The sequence below is a fragment of the Petromyzon marinus genome, chromosome 34 (assembly GCF_048934315.1).
Source record: "Petromyzon marinus isolate PM22_M1 ecotype Great Lakes invasive population chromosome 34, UKy_Petmar_22M1.pri1.0, whole genome shotgun sequence".
In the NCBI taxonomy this organism is placed as follows: Eukaryota; Metazoa; Chordata; class Hyperoartia; order Petromyzontiformes; family Petromyzontidae; genus Petromyzon; species Petromyzon marinus.
Genome location: NC_133700.1, coordinates 4041951 through 4062499, shown reverse-complemented (window position 1 = coordinate 4062499; position 20549 = coordinate 4041951). Strand labels below are relative to the sequence as shown.

At 56.5% G+C, this 20549-nt stretch overlaps 1 protein-coding gene across 2 annotated transcripts in view; it reads right to left on the bottom strand.

Moving 5' to 3' along the window:
• The window catches only part of LOC116948542 (unconventional myosin-X-like), an 81122-nt gene that overhangs the window by 36913 nt on the left and 23660 nt on the right, over positions 1-20549 (bottom strand). The window contains exons 2-10 of one of the 2 annotated variants that reach the window (XM_076071640.1): positions 15992-16090; positions 7128-7286; positions 3682-3869; positions 3046-3180; positions 2592-2716; positions 2157-2170; positions 1730-1814; positions 899-1002; positions 63-192 (exon numbers count right to left, since the gene is read on the bottom strand). In XM_076071640.1, the coding sequence (XP_075927755.1) occupies positions 63-192; positions 899-1002; positions 1730-1814; positions 2157-2170; positions 2592-2716; positions 3046-3180; positions 3682-3869; positions 7128-7286; positions 15992-16090 (1039 nt within the window). Of the gene's footprint in view, positions 1-62; positions 193-898; positions 1003-1729; positions 1815-2156; positions 2171-2591; positions 2717-3045; positions 3181-3681; positions 3870-7127; positions 7287-15991; positions 16943-20549 lie in introns of those variants that run through there. The other variant, XM_076071641.1, reaches the window with a different exon arrangement.

Sequence of the window (20549 nt, the reverse complement as noted above, 5' to 3'; positions counted from 1 at the left end):
ATCACTGAAGGACACCTGAGCACCCCCCCCACTGCCCCCCCCCCACTGCCCCCCCCCCTCACCACCACTGGAGGACACCTGCGCGCCCCCCGCCGTAGCGAACTCGATGTTCCCCACGAGCAGAACGGCCGAAAGCAAGCGCAGCACCTCCCTCCTCTCCTCTGCCGAGAAGCACATCGCCTCCATCGCGCCCTGTGGGAGCGGGGACGTTACAGCGGCGTTAGAACACCACCGCTCCCTAGTGGCGCGTTAAACCAGACACGGCACATTCCCCCCTGATTTCAGGCCACGTGTGAAAGTGCACACCCCTAGGGTGGGGGCACCATCCCCCCCCCCCTTCCAGCGCTAACCCCCTAGGTGCTCCTCCCACAAAGCAAGCGGGCGAGCCCCCTCCCCCCCTTCTGACCCCTGAGCCTCGACAGTAGCGGACGACCTCACGCGGCCGCGAGGCGGTGGGCACTCCCCTTGGCTTCCTCCTCCTCCACCCACGAGCATCTCCAGCTCAGAGGGCCCCGGTGGGCACAGCCAAGGGGGCGAGAGGCGCACGCCCACGTGCCCACGTGCCCACGTGCCCACGTGCCCACGTGCCCACGTGCCCACGTGCCCACGTGCCCACGTGCCCACGTGCCCACGTGCCCACGTGCCCACGCGCCACTTCATCGGAACGTCTGGGGAGGCGGCGGCGCGGCAGTTTGGTGCGCCGCGCTACGAACCCAGCCGCCCGCGGTCCCACCTCCGAGTCGTTCTCTCCCTTCGACGGCGAGCGCAGGCCGTGCGGCGGCGCGTTGCAAGCCCATCCCCGTTACAATTCACGCTTGTCGCTCTCGTCGTTCTCGTCGTGGCGCGGTGCGTGCGGAGTGGGTGCTGTGGCGTTCGTGGGTGTGGGCCGCGTCGTCACCATGACGTCCGTGTAGAGGCTCCGGTCGGCGCTGGGGTCGTCCAGGGCGCTGCTCGACTGCTTCAGGTAGTGGTAGCTCTCAGGGCCCGAGATGTGCAGCTCCTCTGTGGCCACGGAGACAAAGATTCCCACACGTATAGCCTTGAAAATACCGTTTGGGGCAAGTGCTGCCGAGCGAGTGGTAGGGCTGAACGATTAATCGATTTCAAATCGAAATCGCTATTTCAAACGATGCGATTAGCAAATCGCAAAGGCTGCAATTTTTTGCGGTTTGAAAAGTCCTATTATTTTTTTATTGGAATTGTTTGATTTTTTAATTATTATTATAACTTTATTTATTTAACTTAACAATTGTTCTATGTTTGCTTGTTCTATTTCAATTGAAACATTATTATAAATACATGTTGGAAGCAATGCATATCTTTTAAGTTCTCATCCTTGCATTAGAATATATAGAACAGTTCATATTTTGATGGTATCATGTGGTAAAGCTCCATCACATGTTTTAAATCTATTACACTGAATATTGAACTAAAGCTTGACTCAAATCTCAATATCTGTCAGAAAAATCGCAATTAGATATTTTCCCCAAATCGTCCAGCCCTAGCGAGTAGCACCTACGAAGGCCGGCACTACACGCGAGGGGGTGGGTGGCCAACGCCACGCCCGGCCGCCTTTGTCTCCACAGCGAAGATGTTTACACACCGCACCCACGTACTAATTTGAGTCTGAGTCGGCCTAGGGGAGGCCCATGACCGTACAGCGTACGCACGCAGTGGCTCCCCATCACGACACACGGTGGGGGGTGTTTGTGGGAGGGGGCAGCGAGACCTCGGAGTGCCGGGCAGGCCCCCCGCGTCATGGCGTAGAAAATGTGGAAGTTCCTCTCTCCCGGGTTCTGCCGCACGACGCGATTCTGGAACCACGACGACACCGCGTTAGCCACGCTTGCAGTCGCCACCGCAATCGCCACCGCCACAACCATCAGCGCCGATTATCACCACCACCACCACCACCACCACAACTATCACCACGATGATCAACATCATTACCAACATCATCAACATCCCCAGCATCATTATTTCCATTTTCACCACCACCAACGCTACATTCATCACAATTTACACGATCATCACAATCTGTACCATGGCCATCATTACCACTCTCACTACCACCACCATCATCACTATTACCACCCCTATGACCATCATTACGACCACTAACATGGCTACCACCACCATCACTCTCACCCTCTCACCTTCTCCAGGAGGTCTGTAGTACGTGGTGGCCGAGGAGAGGTTGTGAGGTCAAGGGTCAACTGGGGTCGCACAGGGGGATCACAAGTCACACAGGGGGATCGCAGGGGCCTCTGCTGTCAACTCAGAGGCCAAGACTCATGAAGGGATATATCACATCACTCATGGCAATCGACCCTCTGTGTGAGGGTAAATGGTAGAGCCAGGGTTACATCCTCAGTGGAGAATGTGTCCACCCGTGTTGGGATGAATGTGAACGTTGTCATCAATGTTCACGAGTTGCCAGGCGATGGTGGCGTACACGTTAGCGTCGTCATCGTCGTTAGCGTCGGGGTTAGTGTGACGCTGACGATCGGAGTGAGCGTTCGGGTAAGGCTGTGGGTGAGGTGTGGCGAGGAGGAGGTGGAGGAGGAGGAGGACGATGAGCAGAAGGATACAGTGGAGGATGCGGCCGCCCTTGATCGTTCCCTGCCGGCAAAAGTTGAGCTGCACGAAGCGGCCAAAGCGGCTGGAGTTGTGGTTGTGCACCGTGCGAGCGTTTCCAAACGCCTCCATGATGGGGCTGCTCCACACGGGGGGGGGGGGGGGGAGCGGGAGTGGAGGGTAGGGGGCAGCATGTGAGAGCGTGAGAGGGCAGTGTGAGCGAAAGAGGGCAGGGTGAGCGCGAAACGCGTGCGGAACAGAGGTCACCGGGAGAGTACACGGTGGGGGTCGACGTCCACACAGCCTCCGAGGTCATGGCAGGAGGTTCTCTCACAGTCTGTGTGGGTGGCGTCTGTCTCTGTGTGTGTCTGCAGCAACGTGCAGCAATGTGATAACTTGACTGCACAACAAAGTAAGTGACGATTTTCTGGACGAAGGAGCGCCGTGCCGGTGGGATGCGCGCGGCACCTGCTGTGCAGCACGGCTCGCTCCACGTGGGTGCTCGAGTCAAGGCGGGAGGACTTGGCGGAGGCCTGGCTCGCGGCCGACAGGAAGTCCAGGATGATCTTGGTGCTCTCCGTCTTGCCGGCTCCGCTCTCGCCGCTGATGAGACCACGCGGACGCACGGACACGCATACACGCGGACAGGCGGACACGTGGACACAAGAACACGCAAACATAGGAACAATGTGCAGGCACTCTTAAAGCATGCGTTAATTAGTTATTTATGTGTGTTGGGCCTGAACCTCAAAATAATCATCAGCTTCCCGGTGGAGAATTGCACAACAAAGTTAAAAGTAAATTAAGCTTTTTTTTTAATTAAGACTTCCCATTAGCCGCACGGCCTTGTGGGAGTGCATAATTTCAGCAGCGTTGGTTCAATGTTTCGACACTCAGCGTCTCATCAGTGAAGGCCATAGTCTCCGAATGTTTGGCAGATCATGAGTATTGATTGGTTGCAGCAAGCCTGGACTCCTCACCAATATGTATTATTACCCTTGAACCAAAACACAAACACATCCTAACCCTAAAGCAAACTATGGGTGTGGTGCGGCAATGGGTGTGGCAATGTCGCGACGCTGGGCGTGTGGCAGTGTCACGCACCTGATGAGCACACACTGGCTGTCACCGTGCCGCCACAGGCCGCGGTAGCACTCCCCGGCGATGGCGTAGAGGTGGGGTGGCAGCTCGCCTAGCCGGTGCCTTCTGTAGGCCTCCACGCTGGCAGCGCCGTAGAGCCCCGCGATCGTCTCGTAGGGGTTGACGGCCGCCAGGATTGAGCCGATGTATGTCTGCTCCGCACCGTGGCGCACGGGGATCGTGTAAGTTACAACGACGCGTTTACTTGTGTGTACATCGCCGCGGCGTTGTGGTTCACGCAAATTGCATATCTCACAGTCGCTCTGAGGAAGCACAGATGAGCGGCAAGGTCGCAGCAGCAGTCAGGCGGTGAGGAGCCGGCGTGACCAGCGACGGCCCAAGCTCTCTGCGGTCCTCTATGAATGAAGATGTTTGCAACCATTTAAAGAGGGTTTATGCATGTCAGAGGAAAATGGATCACCCGGAGAAAACCCCCATGTGACAGCAAAGGGGCAACGCTCTATCCCATACAAAATAGACCGATGGTATTGGTATTAGTCCACATTTTGCAGTTCTGCATTCTCCTGTCAAGCCACACCATGGCACCTCGACGCCCACGGGAAAGGATTTTCGCAACGTGTTGTGCGATCCGCCAATCCTCGCTGCTGCCACCACACAGTGCTTGGGACGCCTTCGGTGGGCAGGGCGCCCCGGAGCGCTTCCCTGCTGAGCGGCTTGTTCGCCCAGAGCGCATCGTCATACCGGAAGCCAATCGCCCGAGGCGCTGCCTCGCAGAGCCTTGGGTGGGCATGTCAGAATACAGCCAATCGGAGGCGCCGTAACCTTCCTGCGAACTCTCGGTGTGCGGCTCCTTGGCCGAGCCGGGTGCGTCGTGAGGTTACGCCGCCGTTACGAGGCGCCCTGCGTCTTTGACCGAGAGCTAACGTCCGCCTCGCAGTCGCGCCACGCACGGCAGAGCGCTCTGCCCGTTGAACGCACCCCTGGATTACAAGCCCCATGTGCCACCACCGCCACCATCAACACCACCACCGCCGCCGCCACTGCCGACACCACCACCATCATCACCACCACCGTCATGCGGGAGGAGAGCGCGGCACGGGGATCGCCGCGATACTTTTCAGGACTCGATATCAAATTTCACTTCACGACGATTCTCGTGATACCGGTTTCCCAGACCCATGGAATTGCATTTTACAGTTGTGTTGTGTTACTATTGTCTTATGTTCGTATTATGCTGTGTACTTCCAGTATTGGAATAAAACAAATTATTTTGGTGATGCTGCTGCTGCATTGGCAACGGTTCACAAACAACAAACAACAACAACAAAACACTCAACACTTTTGTCAACAACAACAACAACGTGTGGATGGTCTTAAAATATAAATATGTAAATATATACTTTTAAAATCGGGGGCGTTTTGGGCGATAGCCCCTTCTCCGTAGCTTGTAGAAGGGGCCACTACTCATAACATCACCCTTTATTTATTTTAAGTCCAACGGTGTGTTGGGTTGTTTCTTCGGGAGGTTCCTGCGGGCCGACGTTGCTCTGCGTCGTCCCAACCGAGTCGCTCGACGCAACATTGGACGGCGCCAGCGGCGCCCAACGGCCTGCTCTTTGTCGGATGACGCCACCGGATCTTTTAACGTCCGCTCTGAAGCAGGCGGTGCGCCATTCGCGGTTGATGCGCTCCGCAGGATTAACCGGGGCGGCCGCGGGGCTCGAACCGCAAACCTCTGTGACGGAGCGGCAGGCACGCTTGCCGCTCGGGCCCCGCCAAGAAATGCGCTTGAACGATTTCGCTGTGGACTGTCGAATTGTTGGGAGAAACCAATCCACTATCCTCCCGCTAATTGGTGTCCAGTGTCACAGACCGAACGTGTTTTACCCAGAGCCTGTTCACCAAGCTAAAAACGCAAATTAATCTTGCGTATCTTACAGGACCCATATCGACGAACGGAGAGGGCCCTCGCCTGTGAACTTCTCGCCATTCGCCAGCGTTGGTTCAAGCAACCAAGGCCAACTCTGCTGATGAGACAGTCAACGTGGAAACCGCTGCAGAGTTTCCTTGCTTGTGTTGAACCCGCGCTGCTGAAATCATGCAAATCCTAGAATGCCATGCGCCCTGATGGCATGTGCACAACAACAACAAAAACTCCTTTTATACATTTCACATGGCTAGAAGGATACGTGGAGGGAAAATTGTCCGGCGATTAATTGAATTTCTTCCCAGAGGATGGCGTCACCCAACCAATTGTGAGAAGTGGGCCACTGTTCTATGCCCTTGGTCTGATTGTAATTCGAAAAACATTGTGATGTAACGCGCACATGATTTACCGATCCGGTCATTTCCTGCTTGACAGATACGATCTCTCTTTCACGCCATGTGTGGATAACCGATCCTGGAACACTTCCAGATGCCACCGACAATCGCCCCCCCAGCGCCCAGTAACTGTATTCGGAAACTTTCAATCGCTACCAGGGCCACACAACCTGTTCACCGAATGTCGCTTGGGGATTTTCCCATCGGTGAACCTCGACGCCGACGGCAGCAATTATTGTGGGGGGTCGGGGGAGGATAGAGAATGACACGGTCGGAACGTAGCGCGTTTCACGGCTCGCTGCGGAGGGTTAGCGGTTCGAGACTGGCGGCCATCCTGGTTAATACCATGCTTGGCTGTTGTAACGGTGGATGTTACAGATCCCGTGACATTACCCGAGAGAGAGAGAGAGTCGGCTCATTCCAGTGCCAGCGTCACGGTCCACATTTTCCATATAAAAAAAAAAACTACATGGCAAAAAAAAAAACTACCACCACGTAGCAACGTCACCCACCACCCCCTACTGGCAGACTATACTCGTCCGTGAAACATACCACGCGTCCACGTGGTCGCCTCTGCTGCATGAATGGTGCAGAACACCGAGCGTGCGCCCTCCCCGTCCGCGGGAGCGCCGCGTTTAACGACGCCATTGAGCGGCGTGCGGCCCTCAAACCCCGCCGCCGCATCTAGGGCATCGATCGCATTACCTGCCTCGATTTGCAAAAGCTCCACGGCCACGTCGCCCGTGACGCCCGCTCTTCCCCCCAATCTCGTCAGTTCTCAGAAGCTAAGTGTAAGGATTAAGCCTGGATAGTGAACGCTTGGATGGGGCTACCACCACTGTGCATAACAGGTGTTATAGGTGGCGGAGATCTGGCTATGTTGTGGGCAGTGGCCAAAATCAACCGTCGTGCCTTCTGTGCTCGCACATTGACGGTTCCCGACTTCACTTCACTGACACTTGAGTGGAGTCATTCATAACAATAATAACACATAATAATAACATCATAATAACCTCTATTTCATCAAGCGCCTTTCATTTTCAAGTATCTCAAAGCGGTGTGGGTGTATCACGTGTGTGGGTGTACCATGAGTGTGGGTGTATCATCAGCGTGGGTGTGCAGCTCACGTAGATGAGCTTGTGCCGGTAGCGGAGGTGCAGGTTGTGCAGGATGGCCCCCTCGTGGAGCTCCGCCAGGGAGCTCATGTCCTCCACCCCCTCGGGCCCCCAGGCCGGCATGGCCCGCACGTTCACTCGCGCCACGGAGCCGGGGGTCAGCGTGAACGTCTGTGCCGCGCGTGCAGAAAGAACAAAGGCAAAGGTCCACCGTGTGGCTTCTCACGACATTGTTGGGGCGAGTGCTGCAATGAAGGCCGGCATGGCACACGAGGAGATGGTTTGGCCAGAACCCACGCAATGCATGCGCCTTTACCGCTTGGAGTGGCGATGTTTACATACGGCACCAGGTACTCATTTGAGGCTGAGTCGACATAGGGGAGGGCCCAGGAACGGTTCCGATAATCGTTACTGCTATTGATCTTGAGCAGGAATCGATCTCTGGTTTCCGGGTTCACACATACCACATCCACACACACACACCAACACGCAGACTGACACACACACAAATACAGACGGACACACACACACCAACACACAGACTGACACACACACACAAATACAGATGGACACACCGACACACACACAAAGACTGACACACACAGACACAGACGGACACACACACGTGGATGCTCTCTGTAAAAGGGTTATTCTTTACTCTTGGGTACACATTGAGAAAGGGTACCCAGCCTTCCTGGGTGCACCTTGTAAGTTCGCTCACACACTCAGTGACCCCGCTGGGTCCATCCAAGGGGATGAGGGCCCCCCCCGGGGGTAAGAGGGGTGACTGCCACCCTCCCCACAGGGGACACGGGGGGGGGGGTGGGGGGGGGGGGTTGCTCGGGAGAAGCGAGCCATGTCCTCCGGGCCACCAGGTGACTGAGTGGGCGACCGAGTGGGCGACCGAGTGGATGACCGAGCGGATGACCGTGCGGGTGACCAAGTGAGTCACTGAACGGGTGACCGAGTGGGTGACTAAGTGGGTGACCGTGTGGGTGACTAAGTGGGTGACCGTGTGGGTGACTAAGTGGGTGACCGTGCGGGTGACTAAGTGGGTGACCGTGTGGGTGACTAAGTGGGTGACCGTGCGGGTGACTGCACGGGTGACCAAGTGGGTCACTGAGCGGGTGACCATGTGGGTGACCATGCGGGTGACCATGCGGGTGACCAAGTGGGTCACCGAGTGGGTCACCGAGTGGGTGACTAAGTGGGTGACCGTGTGGGTGACTAAGTGGGTGACCGTGTGGGTGACTAAGTGGGTGACCGTGCGGGTGACTAAGTGGGTGACCGTGTGGGTGACTAAGTGGGTGACCGTGCGGGTGACTGCACGGGTGACCAAGTGGGTCACTGAGCGGGTGACCATGTGGGTGACCACGCGGGTGACCATGCGGGTGACCACGCGGGTGACCAAGTGGGTCACCGAGTGGGTGACCGAGCGGGTGACTAAGTGGGTGACCGTGCGGGGGACTAAGTGGGTCACCGAGCGGGTGACCGAGCGGGTGACCAAGTGGGTGACCATGCGGGTGACCGTGAGGGTGACCGTGTGGGTGTTTTTAGACAAAACCTTGGGTATTTTAAGGAAACACGCGCAAGGCCACGGAAGCCGGGACACACTTCCACCCCCTGACAGATGCACACACACAAGACAAAGGTCCCCCGTATAGCTTTATTGACTGTCCAGTGAACATGCAACGTAGTGTTGTAGGAAGTGCTGTTAGGGAACACCTCTTACGGCAAGCAAGGCACAAAAGGAGGTAATGTGGCCACCACCACGCCTGGCCGCCTTTGTCTCCCCGGTGGTGATGTGTTTATACACCGCACCAGCTACTCGTTTAAGGCCAAGTCAACCTAGGAGAAGCTTAGGTCTGGTTTGGATATCACTCGCCGCTGATGTTAGCTGTCGCGGCAATCGAACTCAGGTTGCCGTATGCACACACACACACACAAAGACAAAGATTCCCCCTATAGCCTAACAGACTGTTCGGGCAAGTGCTGTTAGCGAGCACCTATGAAGGCCGGAACGGTACACAAGGTAGTGGGTGGCCAGCACCGCGCCCGACCGCCTTTGTCTCCCCAGTGGCGATGTTTGCACACCGTGCCAGGTACTCGTTTAAGGCTGAGTCAACCTAGGGGAGGCCCAGGACCGGTTTAAAAAATAGTCACTGGTGTTGGGTGTGAACGGGTCACCGAGTTGGTAGCGCAGCACGCTAACCGCTACACTACCGCTCCCCACACACACACACGCATACACACACACTAACGTACACAAACACACACTCCCACGTACATCTATATAAACACAACAAGAGTAAACACACACGGGCGCGTGTACGCGCGCGCCACACATTTACCCAACGCAGACACAATCACACCCGGATACACACACAGTTGCAAATGCACATCACGTGCGTGCACACAGACCATGTACAATTGTTGCTGTCATTGCAGGAGACATCACCACGGCGGTACACTCCACTGCTCCTCGCGCGGTTATCTGGCTTGACCACCGGAACGTGAAATTGTAGTTGTTGTTGTTCCGCGATCTACATCGGCCGTACGGAAGTAGAAGATCCGTGAATAAAGACGATTGTCGTTGCGCGTGTTGACCCAGGAGAGTGTGAATGAGCCTTGAGACTCAGCAGGGTCCTGCCAAGTTCAGTGTGTGAATATTCATTTATACTGGAGAAATCAGATGAGCTGTAAAGCTCTTTTGTTTGCGTAGCGGGGGGTGGGTGATGTTGCTGCGGCGTGCGATCCCAACCGAGTAATTTGTAGTTTGAGCGCGATACCGATGACATTGTGCGTGGTTTCTTTTGTTTAGCTATGGGAGGCAACCAGAGCACCCGGAGGAAAACCTTGCAGTACAGGGGGAGAACATTCACACTCCCACTCACTCACACTCACTCACTCACACTCACTCACACTCACACTGCACTCACTCACTCACCCACTCACCCACACTCCCACTCACCCACACTCACTCACTCACTCACCCACCCACTCACCCATTTACTCACTCACCCACTCAACCACCCACTCACTCACCCACCCACTCACCCATTCACTCACTCACCCACTCACTCACTCAACCACCCACCCACTCATCCATTCACTCACCCACTCACCCACCCACTCACTCACCCATTCACACACTTATCCACCCACCCACTCACGAAATTGAGCCTCATCCTGGTCGCTTGACTCCTCACGTTGTCCAAACAGTCGCCTCCGTCTCAACGCGCTCCCGCCTGCCTCACGGAGGCAACTCTCGCACGCAGGGGAACAACGCCGACCCCGGTGGCTCCGACCGTCAACCCGGCAGGAGACATCATCCCGTGCCCCTCGTGCCCCCCGTGCCCCCCCTACCCCTCGTGCCCCCCCTACCCCCCGTGCCCCCCGTGCCCCTCGTGCCCCCCCTACCCCCCGTGCCCCCTCATACGCCCGTCGCGGTGCTTCCACATTCACCATCCCGCCGCCGCCGTCGCTCCTCCTCCCACGAGGAGGAGGAGCGACGCGGCCCGCCCAGCAGCGGCCGAGCGCCGCTCGCTCAACGCCGCGAGTTTCCGTGGACACGCGAATAAAACGCGAGCAACAGGAGTGGCATTTACGGACTAAATCTAAGTCATGTGGGCCGCTGGCGGAGCGCACAATCAGGCGCCTTTGTGATGAGCAGGGCTCGCTACTCCCCCACCCTCCTCCTCGTCCTCCCAGCTACATCTGTCATGTGAACCCTCATATCCCCCTCCCTGCACCTCCCCCCCCTATACTGCCCCGGCCCCCACAGCCACTGCCCCCCCCCCTACGCACTCTCCTGCCAATGCCTTCAGTGTGTGGGGGCAGCCCGGGGCATTACCACCCCCATGCCCCGGCCTCCCTTAACCCCCCCCCCCCACTACTACCGCCCCCCACCCACGCCCAACGTTGTCTGTCTGAATGAGCAGCTCCACGTGGTGTCGGACGTACATTTTCGACTCTTGGGACACGTGGTTCATCGCGATGGGTATCATCGCGAAGTGGCCTTTCGCCTTGGGGCACAGGGAGCCAACCGAGTTGGACTGCGATGCAGACAGAAGCCACGTGTCCGGCTGTCTACACGGCGGGTCTTTGTCTTCGCGTGACGATAACTCAGCGAGTTTCACGTCCGCAGCGTCAGACCACAAAGCCATTGTCTTATTCCGTAAGCAAATGTCATGGTTTTTTTTTCTCTCTCTCTCTCTCTCTTCAACTGCATCATCTTCAACCGCGCATTACGAGTGGCTAGATGTTGTGAGCGAGGCCGCCTGCTCCGCGCAACTGCCCTGAGATGTGGCAACAAACCCAACGCCTCCACAACAACTCCAAGAAGCTCTCCTCCACCTTCCCCCCCCATTCCAATCAAGCATCGATTTTCCCCCGCGTGCTGCCGTCGCCGGCGCAGGCTACGGAGGCTACGCGGTGACGAGATGCGCAGACATCCGCAACTGAACCCCAGGCGGGAGTTCGTTGAGGCTACCGGGCTCACTTGTCCGGCCGGAGAGCTGAAGAGACAGAGGGGAGAGCTGGGGCGATGGAAGGGAGAGCTGGGGAGATGGATGGGAGAGATGGGGAGATGGAAGGGAGAGCTAGGAAGATGGAGGGGAGAGCTGGGGAGATGGAGGGGAGAGTTGGGGAGATGGAAGGGAGAGCTGGGGAGATGGAAGGGAGAGCTGGGGAGATGGAAGGGAGAGCTGGGCAGATGGAAGGGAGAGCTGGGGAGATGGAAGGGGGAGCTGGGGAGATGGAAGGGAGAGCTGGAAGATGGAAGGGAGAGCTGGGGAAATGGAAGGGAGAGCTGGGTAGATGGAAGGGAGAGCTGGGAAGATGGAGAGGAGAGCTGGGAAGATGGAGGGGAGAGCTGGGGAGATGGAAGGGAGAGCTGGGGAGATGGAAGGGAGATGGAAGGGAGAGCTGAGAGATGGAAGGGAGAGCTGGGAAGATGGAGGGGAGAGCTGGGGAGATGGAAGGGAGAGCTGGGGAGATGGAAGGGAGAGCTGGGGAGATGGAAGGGAGATGGAAGGGAGAGCTGAGAGATGGAAGGGAGAGCTGGGAAGATGGAGGGGAGAGCTGGGGAGATGGAAGGGAGATGGAAGGGAGAGCTGAGAGATGGAAGGGAGAGCTGGGAAGATGGAAGGGAGAGCTGGGGTGACGGAAGGGAGAGCTGGGGAGACGGGGGTGACGAGAGTGCGGCACCGCAGGAGTGCCGTACTATTTTGGGTCAAAACAACAGCGCAGAGTTGGGGAAATATTGAGCAATGGATGAGAGAGAGAGAGAGCCGTGCACGTAAACAGAACAATAAATCAAATTAAAAAAAAATCTAGAATTTTATACAAGCCCACGCCGGCTTTGTCCACTTCACTCGCTACAGATTTGCCACCCACTCACCTCCCGCCTCCCCAGAAACGTGGTGAATCATCATTGTTTTGCGGGGGCGGGAGGGTCACGATTCGATCCCAGGATCGATTCTCATTTCAATTTCACGCTCAGGCTCTCGTGACCGATATCGTGATTCGTGCCATATTTGGTTTCTTATTTGGGTTATGGATCCTGTCACGTGAGTCCGACGTCAGTGCTTAACTAAGAACCCTTCGCCACCCAGCGACAGGGCCAATCAAATCGAGTTGGCACTTCGTGGGAAAATGTGCCGATTGATATGGTTCATCAGCAAACCCGGAGGAGGAGGAATATTCAAAAGCCAGGGAGGTGCTGGCAATGATCACGAACGACGTTTCGTAGGAGACTACCTCCGGCGCCATCGGCGTCGACAGGAGTTCGGCTCTCGCAAAGGAACAAACACCCTTGGCCCGAAACGTCACCTATTACAGGTTTCCCTCCCTCTATGCGGCGGTCGTAGATGCTCTCCAAAACAAGGTCGCAACAAAGCGAAGCCGCGTGACACGTCTGCCTCCCAAGCAGCGTGCACCGTGCACACAAATCGTCGTCTCACGTCCGAACCGCACGATCGCATGCAGAGTGAATTCAAACGGCGAAGGGGAAAACAGGTTAGCCGCATATGCAGTTGGCAAAATGGCGCGCAAACCGAACCCGCATGGAGCGAAGGGACACAGGTAAAGATTCACGTGCCATGAAGAAGGCCCCTTGTCTGAAACATCGCCTATATTTTTTTTCTTTTAAGGCCATCATCTCCGGAGCGGTCACCACCACCCATATCTGGAGGTAAAATCTTTCATCTGACAACACTAAAATCAAGCGCCGCCACTGCCCCCCGCCCCCCCCCCCCCCCATGCAGGTCACTGACCCCCACACTCCCCCCCCCCCTAAACTCTTGCTCCATTGCCCTCATTGACAGGGTCAATCAGGGACACAGCCCCCCCACGTGCCTCCCAGCTCCTCCCCTCAATCCCCCACGGCCCCCCAGCCCCACCCCCCCACTTCACATCCCCCCCCCCCCACCATTCCTACCCTCCACCCCTTCCCGACCTGACCCCAACAGCTGCTTGGAGCTATTGAGAGGGGACCACTAACAGCTGTCACTCCACGACAGACAGCAGCTCCTACGGACACTTCAGCAGCCCCAAACAGCTCCAATAGCATCCTCGAGCACCCCCACAGCTACTGTAGTAGCCCCTCTAGATGCTGTACCTCCGATAGCACCACTGTCGGCTCCTGTAGATGCTACAGCTCCTGTATGTCCTACAGTAGGCCTCACAAGCCCACACAGAAGCTGGGGTTGCCCACCCGTCTCTGGCAGCGCGGGAATCGGCGTCGGTGCTGGGGTGGCAGCAGGAATTGATTTGTGCCGAGACCCGGTACCGGTGTAGCCGCCGTGTGGGGCGCTGTCGAGTGGCTCGGCGATCGCGCGCACGCTAATTGGAACAGGAGACCACGGGGTTCTGATAAGTGACCCCCCCCCCCCAGCGTGCTGAGTGAGGCGCGCGTCGGGGCTTGCTCAGTGGATAAAGTGGCGACCCCAAGAGAGGTCCCACAGTGGGCACCCCTAGGCCTAGGCCTGTAACAATCCACATCTCTCACGATTCTACATCCCACACGAATTCACATCCCTAAACGAATCGTCATAAACCGGGGGGTGGGGGGAGGGGGGTCACGATTCGGGGTCACAATTCCGTTCCGTCTCGCAAACCTCCGAGCCGCCGGTGGCCTCCACGTCACCGTCGAGCCCGTCGTCTCTGGAGCCAGAGGCGGCGATCGAAGTTCCTCCGTCGAAACTCCGCTCGTCTGGAACTCACTCCTCCGATTAGCACCGTTGGCTCGGTACGGTGCGAAAGTTCAACATAAGTTAACATACATCCAGACAACTCACTGCCTCCTCCTCCTCTCTCACCGCACCACAACAAGGGCGTCGGTGCCGTCACGTCCGTCAGATTCTCTACACTTCTCTCTTTTAGCGCATTCTCCCGCGCCTACCAACGTCCTTCGTGCAGTGACATTTCTCGCACGTGACAAATTGAAGAACGACCGAACGATGTCCAAGAGCCACGCGCGTTCAGGCGGTGCGAGAGCCCAGGAGTGGCAGAAACGGCGAAATTGTTCCACAGCGTAAAACAATAAAGGGACTGTGCGGCGCACACGAACAGCACCGCCCCCCGTGTGACTATCAGCTTCACCAGCGCACGCGTTTCTGGGCATTCAAAACATTCCACAGTCCCTGCACATGTGTGCGCGTGCATGCGGCGGGTCCAGTGGTTAGCGCAGCGCGCTAAGAACCAACCGGCTCCCCCTCGGGAAACGTGGCCAGAAATCTGTCTTACGCCGTCATTTTTTTTAAATGAATAAAACGAGACTGATGGCTGTACGAAAACAACAAAAAAGAACCCGCCGACCCGAGTTCGATTCCCGCTCGTGACCAATAACAGCGGCGGATATTTCAACCGGTGCTGGGCCTTCCCCGAGGTCCACTCTGCGTCAAACGAGCACCTGGTGTGGTGTGGACAACATCAACACTGGGGAGACAAATGCGGCCGGGCGTGGTGCTGATCTCCCACCCCCTCGTGTGCCATCCGGGCACACATAGGTGCTACTCGCTAACAGCACTTGCCCCCAACAGCCTGCTTAAAGCTACATGGGGAATCGTTGCCTTTGCGTGCGTGGGGACTGTTTTTGCTGTTTGGAATTTTTATATTAAAATTGCAGTAATTCTATTTGATGTTGCCAGGCAGCACGGGGAGTCACAGTTATTGAGCAAGCACGGCAAAAGTCCTGGGTTTGAGTCCCGGTAAAAGCCCCACCAATAACTAAATCGGGATCTCAAGTTTAGCAAGGCTGGGGGGGGGGGAGGGGTTGCTTGATCACCAATGACTCCACAGAGATACCCAGCACGTTACAATGTGGTTCTGCACTCGACTTAGTGCGGCTTATCCCTTCTATTCAATGTCAGCTCGAACGGTTGTGCTAAGAAACACAACTCTCGTATGCAGAGCGGGAAGGTGAGTGCAGCCCCCGAATGTGTGGACTAGAGGTCACCGGAAGAAGAAGAAGAAGAAGGATCGGAGGTAGCTCTATGATACCTGCTTCCGTGGACCTTTCTGTCACACTGAAAGGGGGGTAAGTAGCACTGCCCTGTCGGGGATCGGAATTAAACTTTGTTGCATAAAATGGGGCGGGGAGGGTGAGTGGAAATGCCAGAAAAGTAATAACTGCTTTGACCGCCGTACGATGAGCCACGTGTGCATCAGGCGATGTGGGAAGTGCTCAAATGTCGACGTGATCCACCAACCCTTGCCTCCGAAGCGCCTAATCACCGACGACTGGAAGGATCGCGAGCATCAGAGTGAAGGTGTGGCGATGAGGTTGATGAGGTGGGGAATGTCAGCGGTTTGGGGTGAGGAGGGGGACAGGATGGGGGGTGAGGGGGTGGCAATGGGTGAGCTGAACTCCTCACCTGGCCATAGTCGGAGATGAGGACGAGGGATCCGCCCTCACTCGCCACGACGCAGCACGGGAGGAGCAGCTCACCATCCCTCACCCACACGCGCTCACCCTGCACACGACACAGGGAGACACGGGCTGCGTCACTCACCATCCCTCACCCACACGCGCTCACCCTGCACACGACACAGGGAGACACGGGCTGCGTCACTCACCATCCCTCACCCACACGCGCTCACCCTGCACACGACACAGGGAGACACGGGCTGCGTCACTCACCATCCCTCACCCACACGCGCTCACCCTGCACACGACACAGGGAGACACGGGCTGCGTCACTCACCATCCCTCACCCACACGTGCTCACCCTGCACACCACTCACACAGCTCACCATCCCTCACCCACACGCGCTCACCCTGCACACGACACAGGGAGACACGGGCTGCGTCACTCACCATCCCTCACCCACACGCGCTCACCCTGCACACCACTCACACAGCTCACCATCCCTCACCCACACGCGCTCACCCTGCACACGACACAGGGAGACACGGGCTGCGTCACTCACCATCCCTCACCCACACGCGCTCACCCTGCACACGACACAGGGAGACACGGGCTGCGTCACTCACCATCCCTCACCCACACGTGCTCACCCTGCACACCACTCACACAGCTCACCATCCCTCACCCACACGCGCTCACCCTGCACACGACACAGGGAGACACGGGCTGCGTCACTCACCATCCCTCACCCACACGCGCTCACCCTGCACACGACACAGGGAGACACGGGCTGCGTCACTCACCATCCCTCACCCACACGCGCTCACCCTGCACACGACACAGGGAGACACGGGCTGCGTCACTCACCATCCCTCACCCACACGCGCTCACCCTGCACACCACTCACACAGCTCACCATCCCTCACCAACCGCCACTAATCCGCACCAAAGCGGCCACTCTCCACCCTCCAATCGCCGTCCTCACCCTCCCCCCCAACTCTCCCCCACCACCTCTGCCCCCCCCCCCCAATCATCGCCCGGGGGCTGCTGGACGGCGTCGCGACGCTCCTCGCCGGGAGTCGCCGACGCCGCCGACGCCGCCGCCGTCGCCGCCACCACCACCACGCACGTTCTCCGACGACGACGCTCCGACGACGTTCCGCGTTGGAGGCCTCGCGAGGGGGCTCGGCCGCCGCTTTCTACCCACGAGCCAATTTCAATGTCACGACACTTCGGAGTTGGAGCGACGGTCTCCCGGCGGCGCCTGTTATACCTTCTACGCGCAACGAAACTCGCAGACGTTTCTCAACCCACGAATGAAGGCCCCCTTCCACGCCGTGTGGCCAATGGGGGTTGGTCAGTCACTGGTTGGCCATTCCGGTTAGCCTTGCTGGCCAGTGCGGCTTAATGGGAGCGCCTAGGACTGGTTCGGATATCACTCGCCCCTTCCCCTGACCAGGAATTAAACCGGTTTGTCTCACCCACTCGGTGTTCAACCACATCCACGACACTGCAGGTCACAACAACACTACCACTCACTCTCCCACTCACTCACTCACTCTCCCACTCACTCACACACTCTCCCACTCACACACTCTCCCACTCACACACTCTCCCACTCACACACTCTCCCACTCACACACTCACATACTCTCCCACTCACACGCTCTCCCAATCACTCACCCCCTCACACACTCTCCCACTCACACACTCACATACTCTCCCACTCACACACTCTCCCAATCACTCACCCCCTCACACACTCTCCCACTCACTCACTTATACACTCACACACACTCCTACTCACTCAGACACTCTCCCACTCACCCACTTGGTGTTCAACCACCATCACACTACAGGTCACAACAATACTCTCACTCAATCACTCACACACTCTCCCATGCACTCACCCACTCACTATCCCACTAACTCAGCACACTGCAGGTAAGCTCACGTATCTAGATGCTTCTTCCCGTACACTGCTCCACACAGGAATCTCCTCCTTATATCATCGTCATCGTCGTCATCATCTCTGTTGCCCCGAGAGCTCTTACAACAACAACCTCGCTCAATTCAAGAAACGTATCCACCTTGATCGATTACAGCTTTAACGGTGCTGTTTGTTGCTGGTCGCTCTGCGCTTGGGGGGGGGGGTCTTTGGGCCCGGTGCTCAGCAACCGGTGTTAACGATGATCCTGCAGGGTTGCTGGGTTGACAGGGCGGCGCGCTAACCACTGCACCACCGCTCGACCCCCTGTTCAATTACTCGCGAGTGTAAAGGGCAGCGATAATTAGAGAAACTGTTACCGTCGGGAAACGCAGCGGCACTCGGTTACCCGAGCAATTAGAGCAAACGGAAGCAACTGCGAGGAATATCCAGCGTCAAGTTCTTGCACAAATATCACGGACAGAGCTCAGTGGAAGGAAGAGGCCAGGCTCGTTGACGCCTTTGAGAAAGGACTTGGCAGAGAGAGCTAGACTAACATTGCCCATAGACTAGCATTGCCCATAGACGAGCATTGCCCATAGACGAGCATTGCCCATAGACTAACATTGCCCATAGACTAGCATTGCCCATAGACTAGCATTGCCCATAGACTAACATTGCCCATAGACGAGCATTGCCCATAGACTAGCATTGCCCATAGACTAACATTGCCCATAGACTAACATTGGCCATAGACTAGCATTGCCCATAGACGAGCATTGCCCATAGACTAACATTGCCCATAGACTAACATTGCCCATAGACTAACATTGGCCATAGACTAACATTGGCCATAGACGAGCATTGCCCATAGACGAGCATTGCCCATAGACTAACATTGCCCATAGACTAGCATTGCCCATAGACTAGCATTGCCCATAGACGAGCATTGCCCATAGACTAACATTGCCCATAGACTAACATTGCCCATAGACTAACATTGGCCATAGACTAGCATTTCCCACCCACACACACAAACTGTCACACACCTACACACAAACTCCCACCCACACACACAAACTGTCACACACCTACACACAAACTCCCACCCACACACACAAACTGTCACACACCTACACACAAACTCCCACCCACACACACAAACAACTGTCACACACCTACACACAAACTGTCACACCTACACACAAACTGTCACACACCTACACACAAACTGTCACACACCTACACACAAACTGTCACACACCTACACACAAACTGTCACACACCTACACACAAACTGCCATCCACACACACAAACTGTTACACACCTACACACAAACTCCCACCCACACACACAAACTGTCACACACCTACACACAAACTCCCACTCACACACACAAACTGTCACACACCTACACACAAACTCCCACACACAAACTGTCACACACCTACACACAAACTCCCACCCACACACACAAACTGTCACACACCTACACACAAACTGTCACACACCTACACACAAACTGTCACACCGACACACAAACTGTCACACCGACACACAAACTGTCACACACCTACACACAAACTCCCACCCACACACAAACTGTCATACACCTACACACAAACTCCCACCCACACAAACTGTCACACACCTACACACAAACTGTCACACCGACACACAAACTGTCACACCGACACACAAACTGTCACACACCTACACACAAACTCCCACCCACACACACACAAACTGTCATACACCTACACACAAACTCCCACCCACACACACAAACTGTCACACACCTACACACAAATTGTCACACACCTACACACAAACTGTCACACCGACACACAAACTGTCACACCGACACACAAACTGTCACACACCTACACACAAACTCCCACCCACACACACACAAACTGTCACACACCCACACACACAAACTGTCACACACCTACACACAAACTGTCACACACCTACACACAAACTGTCACACACCTACACACAGATACAGTACACACAGGCCCGCTGCACCTACACCCGCGTCTCACGCACTAATTAACCCATGCAGAGGGGGGAGAACGAATGAGGGTGAGAGAGAGAAGGTGAGAGAGAGAGGGTGAGAGAGAGAAGGTCAGAGCGAATGAGAGAGGGTGAGCGAAGGTGAGAGAGGGTGAGAGAGAGAGAGGGTGAGAGGGTGAGAGAGAGAAGGTGAGAGAGAGAGTGAGAGAGAGAGGGTGAGCGAAGGTGAGAGAGAGAGGGTGAGAGAGAGAGGGTGAGCGAGAGAGAGCGAGAGTGTGAGAAAGAGAGTGAGAGAGAGAGGGTGAGAGAGAGAGAGACGTACAACCGCATCGGCGACCTCAGCTGGAGCATCGCCCACGGCACCGTCACCACCAATGCCTCCCTGGCGCGCTTCACCGACACGTTCCCGGAGTGCCGGTTCTGCGGTAAAGTGGAGACGGTGGCGCACCAATACGTGGAGTGCAAGAGCCTCGACTCGCTGTGTTCAAGGTCCTGAGAAACATCCTCCTAAGGTTCAGCCTCCACTTCTCCCCGACGGTCCTCATCTTTGGATACCCGAAGGGCGACGGACCCCATCATCTTCAGGGGCTGGTCAACGTGCTCTTCGGCTATGCCAA